Here is a 12,491-nt window from a genome sequence, read left to right as displayed (position 1 = left end):
ACTGACGTCCCGCCCCGAACCTCCCGGAGCCCTCGCGAGTGGCCCAGGCCAGCGCCGCGCGGTGGGGAGAGGCCTCGGGCCCCGCCCCCCTGCGTCACCGCGTAGCGGCGCAGAGGCGTTTCCCGGGGCGTGCCGCGGTTGCTAGGCGACCACACCTCTCCCCCTCCCACCCCTGCCGCTCCTCTCCCCACTCCGGGCCGGGCGAGTCGCGAGCAAAGGCGCGCGGATCTGCAGTGTCTGGACGAGATTCCCCTGGGAAGCGTCGCGGTCCCGGCGGCAGCCGCCCCAGCGCAGGTGGACCCTGCACTTCGAACCTTCCAACCGCCGCCCCTCCCCCCCGGGGGTCCCGAGCTAGCGGATGGGAGGCACGGCTCGCGGGCCGGGGCAGAAGGATGCGGGGCCGCCCGGAGCCGGACTCCCGCCCCAGCAGCGGAGGTAACGGCGCCGCAGGGTAACGGGCTGGGGGCGCCCGAGTGGGCGGCTGGCGCAGGCTGGCGGGGTCGGGGGGCGGGGCGGAGGAGGCCTGGACTGAGGTTGGAGTGAGCAGCTAGCAGGAGGACGAGGGAAGGGTTCTGACCGCCTCCGGGGGACGGATCCACCCTCTTCCCCTCCGTCAGCTCCCCTCCCCCGCAAGCCCACCGTGATCGGGGGAGGGGGCTGGAGCGGAGTTAGGAGAAGCAGCCCTAGATCGGGGATATGGTAAGGAACTCTTAAGAACCTGGGACTTTTTGTGGGGCTTTTTTAGCAAACTGTGGACGTAGGGAGCACTACCTTTCACGGAAGCCCTGTTGCTCAGAGCAGATAACCAAGGGCTGAACTCTTGGGGTTTTGCCGTGAGGGGTGCGGTCGGCTTCGGATATGCAGGTGAAGGGTTGTGCTGAGTAGGGCTTTCTGGGGGATCCTATTTTGAGAGATTCTCCACCTTGCATTGTATTTTACGCCTAAAAGGAGACAAGGGACCCCCCTCCCCCCGCTTCATTTGCAATCAGACTTCCTTCGGGTGATTTCCTCTGCCTGTTTGTAGGAATACTTGCAAGTCTTCAGTGTCTTTTTCTCTATAAATGTGGACGCCTCTCCCATTTTATTTATTATATTCATGCTGTTGGCAAAGACTCAGTCACATCCCGAATTTTGGGTTGTCAGAGAAGCAGTTTCCATTAAAGATACAAATAATGCTATCAGAATGTGAGCTAGTTTTTAAAAAGAATATTCCAAAAATATTTGTACTGGATTTTTTAAATTATTCTTTGTATTTCTATAACACATCAATGAAGAAAGCTCTAGAAATAATTTTACAAAGCAGTTTCTAAAGGCAACTTTAAATATTGAAATTAAAAAACTGAAATAAGGGACGCCTGGGTGGCTCAGTTGGTTGGATGACTGCCTTCAGCTCAGGTCATGATCCTGGAGTCCCGGGATCGAGTCCCACATCGGGCTCCCAGCTCCATGGGGAGTCTGCTTCTCCCTCTGACCTTCTCCTCGCTCATGCTCTCTCTCACTGTCTTGCTCTCAAATAAATAAATAAAATCTTAAAAAAAAAAAAAACTCATTAAAAAAAAAAAACTGAAATAAGTATTTCAGCATATTTTAAGAGATTTTTAAAAATTCTTCCTGGTCATTATTATTGTATTTGTGGTGTATTATGTAAAAATGATACACTGAAAGACTGATGTGTATAACTGGGAAATTCATATTCTTAGTGGTAGATGAAATACATTATCTAGGACCATCCTGTGGATTAAATAAAATAAACCCTCTCCCTCTTCAGTTGTGGAGACACAGTGCTAAAGAACAGAGGTGCTCCTTAATCGTTTAGCATTTAGCTTCCACCATCCACCAGAAAATGAAGTGGATACAGAAGTGAAATTCAGTACATTTTGTAATTTAGAGAATCCCTTTAGTATTTGTTGTGCTTTTCCCTGTATGTTTCTACAAATTAGGTAGATGTTAAGTAGGTACGTAAATAAACAATAAAAAGAAGACAGCCCTAAGACCTTTCATTTCTTGTAGACTGGAACTATTCTTCCCATTATAACGTATGGAAAACAAGGTCAGGGAAGAAGTTAATACAGCCAGTGGTAGAGCTGAGATTAGAATCCAAGTCTCTGATTTTTTAAATATAGTTATCTCTGCCTTTTTTTTTTCCTCTTTCTTTTCCTGTTCTGGTTAGCTTTTAGGCTTCAGAGTCAAACTAGCCTTTATTTGCAAGTAGTAAGTTAAATGAGATCCTTTTGATAGTCCCTATTTTAATTTTTTAAAATATTCCAATTTTAACTAATCTCTACACCCAATATGTGACTTGAACTCACAACCCGAAGATCAAGAGTCACATGCTCTACCATCTGAGCCAGCCAGGCACCCTGATAGTCCCTATTTTTTTTTTTTTAAGAACATTCACAAAGACAGACTTGTTTTAACTATTTCAAAATAAAAACCTAGAAATGCTTCCCTTTTTTAAAAAAAGAAAAATTGGGCTTCCTCTGTTCTTTTGCCAAATACCCCAGTATTTGTATTCAATACAATTGTTTGTATTCAATGCCAACATGCAGTGTAGACATTTATTTGTATTAGTTATTTGTGGCAGATGTGAGGCAATAAAGACACAGAATGTTTTGAAAATACAAGTTTATATACTTAAGTTACTGACGGATTTTATCTGTAATCCTTTCAACTAGATTGGGGGATGGTGTCTATGATACCTTCATGATGATAGATGAAACCAAATGCCCACCCTGTTCAAATGTACTCTGCAATCCTTCTGAACCGCCTCTGCCCAGAAGACTAAATGTAAGTAAATGAAGTTGTTCTTTGCTCTCTAGTTGTCTTGAAAAGAAGGAAGTGCTACTTAATGCCCAAGGTACAGTTACATCTCGCTGGCAACCCAGACTCTTTTGTTTCCTTTTGGTTTCTCTTGACTTTGAAATAACAATTGCTGTGTTCCCACTTTAGCTTTATAGAATGATTTTGATTTGGAGCTGCACTTACTCCTTTCAAGGAGTAATATATGGCCTTTTTTCCCCTGCAAGAGAGAAATGCAGTCCTAGCTTCTTAGTATGCTATAGAGAATCACTTTATGGATCATAAATAAAACTTGAACAGTACAGTTTGCTTTTTGATGAATTTAGTCATTCTGGAGCTTGCAGACATTTAGCTTTTGACACTGTTTTACTTAAGGTAATAAAAAAATTAATTCATATTCCCTCAGCCTACACAGAGTAGTAGGGAGAATAGGGTTTGGACAAGTTCCAGGATAGGGAAAAGCTATCCTGTGACTTTAACATTTGCTGTATATATCACCTAATGAACGAATTGAATAACTGAATATACTAATTTGTAATTTCTCCTTCACATTTCTGCATCTAAGACCTCAAATTGTTTCTATATTCCAAAAAATATTGCATGCATTTTTCATAGCCCTCCCCAACTTTTTGTCAGCTTTTGCTATTAAAGTCAATCTTTTCACTAGTTCTGAGGCTAATAATATTACAGAGTATTGGCTAAATATATTTGGAAGGCTGGTCACCCTATTTTTAACCTGTTCTCTGGAGTACAATAAGTTTCCTTTCCATTCTCAGCAAGCTTATTTCTTTAATATGTGAAAAACTTCTCAGAGCTCCAGAATCTCATACTCCTCTGGTTGACCTCAGTTTGGTTTTTTTTTTTGTTTTGTTTTTTAATTAACACATAATGTATTATTTGTTTCAGAGGTAAGGGTCCATGAATCAGCAGTCTTAAGCAGGTCACAGCGCTCACCATAGCACATCCCCTCCCCAATGTCTATCTGACCATCAGTTTTCTTGGTTACTGGCTGCCCATTAGCATGTCTCTGTGGGAAACTTTGCAGTGGGGCTGGTCCATTAACATGTGACTTAAAAGTTCATTTTAACTTCAATTTAGAGTTAGCCAATGCTAATCATCTCCCAGCAGGTCAATTAAATGGTATGTTTCAGGGTCAAAATGAATTTCTTAATGTATAATATACAGAGTAACCATTTTGGGGACATAGAATTTTCATTCTAAGGTAATGGTGTCTTTGTAAACTTTGCTGAAAAAAATGCTCTTTGACCTCTTATGGACATGACTCCATCCCCAGACCCTATTGCTGTTTTCACAAAGCCTTTAGGCTTCATTGTTTATCCAAGATGTTCTTATGTTCTCATTGTATACCATAAACTATCTGCATATAGGTTTTTATTGGGTTAAGTTTTGTGTTGCAGATTTAGGGTCAAGAGCTAGGGAAAGAGAATGGAGTGTTTCCTGTCTGGATGAGAAGTATATGCCTTCTCAGAATTTGTCAACAAGATCTTCAAGACTCTATTAACACAGCTGAGGATTCTATTTGAAATGTCAAGAGCCCTCCAAGTTAACAGCGTATGTGAAGCATTCTTAAACAAAACATGATTAATCTGGCATTATTTGTCCCTGTGGTATAATTACATAATTACGAAAATAATTGGTATATAATCTGTATTGCTCAGTTATTGTGATTATAACTACAGACTAGAAATATGTAGTATTTTATAACTATTATACTTTAACATGCAGGCAAATTGTAGATTATCCTAGAACAATGAAAGGAAGATTTTATTTATAGCACAACAGTCTTGATACATGATTGATTCAGGCCAGTATTTGAGTTATGTACAGGAAAGGAAAGAAACCTAAGAAGGGAACCCCTCCCTGTGTGGAAAAACTCCTTCCTGGAATTCTTCAGATTCACTGGAGACTCAGACCTTGAAAATCCAGAGTGGACTGTACCCGGAGCTTGGTTTTCTTCCTGGGAGCCACACTTCAAGAGAGACCTGCAGTGCAGCCTGCGCTGAGAATGTGAATAGGATAGGAAGCAACCAAGCAACCATGTGAGGGAGAAGGTGTGGTGGGTTGATGAGCCCAGGGAAAAATGGTGGGGGCGGGACAGCCCCTTTTAAGTATCTGAAGGACTTTTACATGAAATTGGACATTTCTGTGTAGTTCCAGAGGGCAAACTAAGACTCAATTTACACGGAGTGAGATTTAGGCTCACTTTAAGGAAAAACCTGAGTCGGGAAATCCAAACAACATCCCTAATTTTATTGTAATAGTTCGGTGCAAATTAAATTTCTGTTCTTATATTAATGTTCCGTGCCTGAGACCCTCTCTTTATCACAAACAGAAATGAAGACCTTCAGAGCCGGCATAGCCTTACATGTAGGCAGAGTTGGTAAAAATACCCAGGGACGGACCCTCAAATCCCTTTCTTACCAGCTTGTTACTGGTGACCTCGGTTCTGGAGGGTCATTCCTTTGGGTTAAGGCATTGATCTGTTAAAGCTCCAGTAACTTGGAGAGGTGACACCTTAAATTGTAGAGCAAGTTGAAAGCAGGTTTCTTGTCAGGAGAGAGAGTGGGTGAGGGATTTCCGTGCATCCTAAAGGAAGGCCTGTTGTGGGGGCCATCATGCTGCAGGAGACCTGAGACCTATTTAGTGCCAGATGTCTGCTGGAGGGGGACTGGAGATATGGAAGGAGGTCCCACAGAGAAAAGAGAAACGGAAAGGGCAAAGAGAAGGCACATAGATAAGCCTAAATATATTGAGAATTTTACCAAATTATTACCAGTGTTTGTAAAATCTTTTATAGCTTGTAAGGGTATATTCACATATATTATTAATTATAATTTGATTCACACAGCATCCTGCAAATAGGTACTATTATGCACATTTTATATATAAAGAAACTAAGGCTAAGAAACTGGGCAAAAGGTCAAGCAACCTGCCCAGGGACTTACAGCTTTTAAGCAGGATAGCCAGGACTCCCATAGACCTCTCTTTTCTTCAGCACATGTCCCTAACACACTCCGCAGTAAATATGTAGAAGCACTGAAGTTAGGTGTAAAAATTTTAAGGAAAACTGGCTGGGATGCAAGTGGAGTTTCGCTTTTATTATGTAAATCTCCCTAAAACCAAAGAATTTTAATTCCCCCATTCTGCTAAACCCATAGCCTCCTGGATTATAGTTCATTGAGAACACTTGTTTATTTGTGGGTTTGGTTTTTTTTTTAAGCACTTGTAATAGTGAACAGTGAGGGTTCCTGTGACCAGCACATGGAGGGCCAGATAGATGGATGGGACCCTCTTCTGTTTTTTCAGCCCTGAGTACAGAGTGAGTCATTTGACTTCTTACTGATAAGAAACATGTTGCATAATATTTACATCTTAGCAAGGTATTTGGGTTCTGTCTGCAGGCCTGTTTTATTTTCTTGACCAGTGATAGTTCTCCATTATGGTATCAGAGATTTTTCTCGGTGCATATATCATTTCTTTACTCAAACACTGCTTGCCAAAGTGTGGCTACAGTTGTATCGCCTGCCTCACTTTTGTGTGCTATCAGGTACTACCCAGTTTTCGTAACTACAGGACTCCCTAAATGTTTAAATTGATATAAATGACCTGAAAGAAACAGGCAGGAGTGAATGTCATGCTCTAAAAACTACAGCTGTATATAAAATTGGCCAACACTTAAATTGTTTCATCTTTTTTTGCTGCTATTTATGTTTTCTCTTTTATATTGTTATTTAGATAATAGGCTTTGTGCTGTTTTCTTAGGTTATATTAAAATTGTTTTTTAAGGATATGGCCGCTTTGGATCATGACCTTTTCATTTGTTTTCTTCTTTCCTTCTAGCACCCTCTTGAATTTTCCTTAGTGTGTGTGTGTAATTTTTTTTTATTTCTCTTTTTTGCTTTTCTTTTCCTCCATCTAATTTCATAGAATTATATTTCATCTCAGAGGAATAAGTAGAGCTTTCTTCAGTGAGTTACTGTTCCTTGAAGGAGAATGTAGAGCAAATTCAAGTGTAAAGAGTAAAGTACAAGCATTCAGTCATTTTTGAGGGGGTCCGGGGAATAGATCATGAGGTCATTTTTGAGGGATACCTGGGAGTAGATAATGAGGTTTTGCTTGATTCCAGGCCACAGCCATGATTCAGCCCTAGTGGAGAGTAGTAGAAGTGCTAGTAGAACCCGGTGCCAAGTTGTATCAGTGGGAAGGGTGCTGGACGATGGAAGACCTGGGTTCAAATCCTGCCTGGTCCTTCATGGATTCTTTCTCTCCTGTTTTTTTTTTTTTCTCTTTTTTTTTTTAAACAGAACACTTTAATATGCATATTTTTTTTTAAGATTTTATTTATTTATTTGACAGACAGAGATCACAAGCAGGCAGAGAGAGAGGAGGAAGCAGGCTCCCCGATGAGCAGCGAGCCCGACGCGGGGCTCGATCCCAGGATCCTGGGATCATGACCTGAGCTGAAGGCAGAGGCTTTAACCCACTGAGCCACCCAGGCGCCCCTAATATGCATATTTTGATTCTGATGTATGCCCTTAAGAATTGGTAAGATACTCGAAACAGTAAACAATAGGAAACAGTTTGTATCTAATCAAATGTCAGATCACATGGTACAGATTTGAAAAGCTACAGTTAAGATACGAGGTCAATTAGCATGGGCTTGGAGTAGTTCCAGATGGAAGGGAGGGGACTTGAGTTGGAACTTGAAGGAGTGCAGGATGAGAGTTAGGGGGAGTAAGAAGACTCTCACTGGAAAGACAGACCTATTAGAAGGAACTTAGCACGTTTAGGGTTTGGTAAGAAGACCGTTTGCTCTTAAAGCAAGGCCTATACTGGGGGTTGAGGTGGCCAGGTGTACTCAGGGGGTCTGAAGATCGGTATGACACAAGTCTCTATTGACTCCTGCCTCTCTCATCTCACTTTTTGGGTAATTGTAACCTACGTGACTGGACAGTTTTGGTGTCATTCTGGCCGGGGACAGGTTGTTTCATCCTTCCGCTATTTTTAGTGGCTTTACCATCACATTCATGTTTCTTTCCCATAGATCACCGCTGAGCAGTTAACCAGAGATCACACTCAGCGCTTTCTGAGTGGAAGTGAGGTGAAGGTAGAACAGCTGTTTCAAGAATTTGGTAACAGAAGATCTGATACTCTTCAGATAGATGGCATCAACGACTCTGAAAAGTGCTCTCCTACCGCCTCTCAGGGCAAAAGTTCAGATACCTCGAATGCGGTGAAAGCCAGCAGTTCAGCCAAAACGTCCAAAGCAGTGCCCCTGACTCCCGAGCAAGCCCTGAAGCAGTACAAACACCACCTGACGGCCTACGAGAAGCTGGAGATCGTCAACTACCCCGAGATTTACTTCGTGGGCCCAAATGCCAAAAAAAGACACGGAGTGATGGGCGGGCCCAATAACGGTGGCTATGACGATGCAGACGGGGCCTATATTCATGTGCCTCGCGACCATCTAGCTTATCGATATGAGGTGCTGAAGATTATCGGCAAGGGAAGTTTTGGGCAGGTGGCCCGGGTCTACGATCACAAACTTCGACAGTACGTGGCCCTAAAGATGGTGCGCAATGAAAAGCGCTTCCATCGGCAAGCCGCTGAGGAGATCCGGATTCTGGAGCATCTTAAAAAGCAGGACAAAACTGGGAGCATGAATGTCATCCACATGCTGGAAAGTTTCACCTTCCGGAACCACGTTTGCATGGCCTTTGAATTGCTGAGCATAGACCTTTATGAGCTCATTAAAAAAAACAAGTTTCAGGGTTTTAGCGTCCAGTTAGTTCGCAAGTTTGCCCAATCCATCTTGCAGTCCTTGGATGCTCTCCACAAAAATAAGATCATTCACTGTGACCTGAAGCCAGAAAACATTCTCCTAAAGCACCACGGGCGCAGTGCGACCAAGGTCATTGACTTCGGGTCCAGCTGTTTCGAATACCAGAAGCTTTACACGTACATCCAGTCTCGGTTCTACAGAGCTCCCGAGATCATCTTAGGAAGCCGCTACAGCACGCCTATAGACATATGGAGTTTTGGCTGCATCCTTGCAGAACTTCTAACAGGACAGCCTCTCTTCCCGGGAGAGGATGAGGGAGACCAGTTGGCCTGTATGATGGAGCTGCTCGGGATGCCACCACCAAAACTTCTGGAGCAATCCAAACGTGCCAAGTACTTCATTAACTCCAAGGGCCTACCTCGCTACTGTTCTGTGACTACTCAGGCAGATGGGAGGGTTGTGCTTGTGGGGGGTCGCTCACGTAGGGGGAAAAAGCGGGGGCCCCCAGGCAGCAAAGACTGGGTGACAGCACTGAAGGGATGTGATGACTACTTGTTTATAGAGTTTTTGAAAAGGTGCCTTCAGTGGGACCCCTCTGCCCGTTTGACCCCAGCTCAAGCACTGAGACATCCTTGGATTAGTAAGTCTGTGCCCAGACCTGTCACCATCGAAAAGGTATCAGGCAAACGGGTGGTAAATCCTGCAAACGCTTTCCAGGGACTGGGTTCCAAGCTGCCTCCAGTTGTCGGAATAGCCAATAAGCTTAAAGCTAACTTAATGTCCGAAACCAGTGGTGGTATACCTCTGTGCAGTGTACTGCCGAAACTCATTAGCTAATGGACAGTGCTGTGCTCAGAGATGTATATGTTTGTATTTTTAATTATCTTGCAGACCTGAACATGGGGAAAAAAATACAGGCCCATTGGTGGATATGTTTTTGTTAGACTAGATTTTTTTTTTTTAACAAGGCAAAACATTTTTATATGACTGTAACAGAACTCTTCAAGGGCTAATTACCTAACCAGCCTGTGTTGGCCATCCTGGAATGTACATTAAATGACTTTTTATAGGTCAGTGCATCTTCGTTATTGTCGTCAGATGTACATCACCTTACGTATGCTGCTACTGGTTTAAGTCCCTTTCTCTCAAGATACAAGGTGCCCCGGGAAGTGTATCCTGGCCACTCGTCACTTCTCGTCTCCCTCAGCCTCTGTTCCGGAGGGGTAGCTTGGGACACAGCCGTGGTTCTGGATGAGAGCCGAAGCTAGCCCTCTTGCCCCAGCAGGCCGTTCTGTGGGCTCATCCCAGGTGAAAGAGCTTGGCAGAATATGGGGCAGGGGAAGGTTCTGGAAGTTCTTAGTCACTTGAAAAAGTGGTGTCACTGCTTCTCAGTGACTCATTTCTCTTTCAATCCTGTGATGTGTGCTGTTTTAATTTTATGTTGTTATTATTTTTATGATTTTTCTGCTTCTGATATGTTTCCTGGGAAAGGCATTTTATAGCTATCCTACCCCTTTACCAAGCACTGGTTTTAAAACTTAAGTCCTCTGTAACACTTTACAACCCCACCGCACCCCTGTCTCCAGGGAGCATAAAGCAGCTTCTTTGCCTCAGATGACTGTTAAGGGAGAAGCAGCAGGTAAACTTCAGTTCCCGAGTTTCTCAGAACCTTGGAGACCAGCCTACTTGCTGCATTTCCATGGACTTCTTCCCTATAAAAGTGATCACTCTCTGAGAAACCTAACCATGGCCCACTGCCCTCCCTCCTCTCTCCCCAGCCCTCTGCCGCCTCAGCATGCCACAGTCTCCCCACTGGCCATTTAAGCCGAAGTCCCCTAGGTGCTGAGTGAACTTCAGCTATAAGACAATCCAGATGCCGGCGGTCAACCATATCCTTTTCCTTCACTTGAACATCCTTTCTTTTTCTCTGCTAAGATTCAGCGAAGGCTGACAGTAAAGCTGACTGCTAGCCAGATGTCTTCCTTGGAAGGGCGGAAAAGGTACAATAACTCAAAACTCAGTGCTACTGTTTTCTTCCCCTCTACTTCCCCCCCTCCTCCAAGAGTGTGCCCGAGCTTGGTCCTCAGAGCGGCCTCTCTGAGGTAGACCGTTGCTTTCTTCAGCACCATTCCCAGGATGACCCAGTTCCATTTTCACTCTAGAACTTAGTCTGCGAACTCCATAAGGTCAGAGATCATAAGGTCGCCGGCCAACACCGTAACCAGAAGAAAAGAAATGCCAGGGGTACATCACTGAAGGAACTCCTGCCTTAGAAGTACTCTGATCGCCCGGCATGGGCTGTGAAAACGGAGAGTGAGCCAATGTCCACAGCGTGGCCGTGGCCACGGGCGTAAGGGTACAGACTGAGGCCTTGGCCTCTTGAAAAGGGCACATCCTGGTGCTTCTGGTGCCTGAGCAATGGCACACTTTAAAAAACTTGAATCACTTCCTTCACTCCGGGTTTACAGAAGGCAGTGGAAACACACCCCTCCTCCACGTCCCTCCAGCTCCTGCTGAGCTCGAGGCCCAACAGAGAAGCAGCGTAAGCAGCCCCCACGTTATCTCAGCAGAGCACGTGTTGGGGTTGTTTTGCTGGTTGGTAATCAGTGCGGAAGACCTGCTCTTAAGCAAACAGCGTTAAAAAAGACTGCTGCCCCAAACACATCTGCCGTGCCCAAATTGGGATGTGTTTGTCGGGAGCAATCTCCTGGGTCAGCCCACACCGTCTGCCATGGGAGAGGAGGCAACCCGTGGCTGAGGTGGTCACATGGTCCGTTTCTGTGCATTGAGTAGATAGATTTAGGTTCCTGGAACCAGGCCGAGGACAGGCTATAGACCGCTCTGACACCATACGAATTCTAGAAAGCTCTGGGAAGGCGGATAGATGTGTTTCTGCCTAAGTTTGGCAACCTAGAGAGTGACACAGAGCAGAGTCATCCGGGCTGGCTGGGACGCCTGTCTTCCGCAGCCGAGTCAGGTTTGGGGAGAGTGGGCTGCTTTAAAACGTGCCAGTTGTGCCAGATGGATCTGGGGAGGTTGATGAGTTGGTTTCAAGTTTAGGGGCAAGTTGTCATTTTTAGAAGCTGTTACCCAGTGCCCCCTTTTATCAGCCGCTGTTAAATTGTCACTTGGATCCCTGCCCATAACAGAGAGTGACTGAACTGGATCAGAGTTAGTGCAGAGGTTCAGGCTGTCTCCCCGACAGTCACTGAATGGTTCTGCAGCCATTTTTGTTCTTCTGGTCATTTCTTTTTTTTTTAAGATTTTATTTATTTGACAGAGATCACAGTAGGCAGAGGGGTGGGGGAAGCAGGCTCCCTGCTGAGCAGAGACCCCCCCCCCCCACCCCAATGTAGGGCTTGATCCCAGGATCCTGGGATCATGACCTGAGCCGAAGGCAGAGGCTTTAACCCACTGAGCCACCCAGGCGCCCCTCTTCTGGTCATTTCAATTAAACAGGTCAAGTTGGTGGCTTCTACTGATTTTTAAGTTGACAAAATCAACTGAGTTTCTGAATTGCTGTTGCCACCATGAAAAGAGTTGGGTAGGAGGTTTTGTTTTACCTTATTCCTAAAGTCATTCTTTTGCCCTCAACATGGGAAATTGGCTAATCCAGCTAATACCTGCTCCTCGTATCAGACTCTGTCCTACCTTCTGTCCTCACAGTGACTGATCTGTTCATTCATCACATGCTATCGTGGTTTCCTTTACTGGAATGTCAGCTTCAAATAGGCAGGCCCATGTCCTCATGATGCTCTGAATGAACCAGCTGTGATGCTATCAATGATGTGCAGGTAATGGAGGTTCATTTCCCTCCATGTACCAGCAAGGTGCTCACATCTTGTCTTCTTTTAAATTGATCCACATAATCTCTAATCTCTCCTTTTTG

General features: G+C 44.6%; 1 protein-coding gene across 1 annotated transcript; it reads left to right on the top strand.

The window, feature by feature from the left end:
- Positions 1-206: 206 nt before the first annotated feature.
- Positions 207-9,676, top strand: DYRK3 (dual specificity tyrosine phosphorylation regulated kinase 3). The gene is made up of 3 exons (XM_032878182.1): positions 207-435; positions 2,676-2,787; positions 7,865-9,676. Exons 1-3 carry the CDS (start codon positions 359-361, stop codon positions 9,437-9,439), a joined length of 1,764 nt encoding a protein of 587 aa, XP_032734073.1. The 5' UTR covers positions 207-358; the 3' UTR covers positions 9,440-9,676.
- The last annotated feature ends 2,815 nt before the right edge of the window (positions 9,677-12,491 follow it).

This window comes from Lontra canadensis, unplaced genomic scaffold (assembly GCF_010015895.1).
Source record: "Lontra canadensis isolate GAN:19392208 unplaced genomic scaffold, GSC_riverotter_1.0 scaffold63, whole genome shotgun sequence".
In the NCBI taxonomy this organism is placed as follows: Eukaryota; Metazoa; Chordata; class Mammalia; order Carnivora; family Mustelidae; genus Lontra; species Lontra canadensis.
The sequence above is the reverse complement of the archived record's forward strand: the minus strand, read 5'-3'. Positions and strand labels throughout refer to the sequence as shown.

Excerpts from the sequence above, each read along its gene's own strand:
- DYRK3 (XM_032878182.1), top strand. The coding sequence starts at position 359 with ATGGGAGGCACGGCTCGCGGGCCGGGGCAGAAGGATGCGGGGCCGCCC. Across the intron at positions 436-2,675 it reads CTCCCGCCCCAGCAGCGGAG|ATTGGGGGATGGTGTCTATG; the intron begins GTAACGGCGCCG and ends CCTTTCAACTAG. Across the intron at positions 2,788-7,864 it reads CTCTGCCCAGAAGACTAAAT|ATCACCGCTGAGCAGTTAAC; the intron begins GTAAGTAAATGA and ends TCTTTCCCATAG.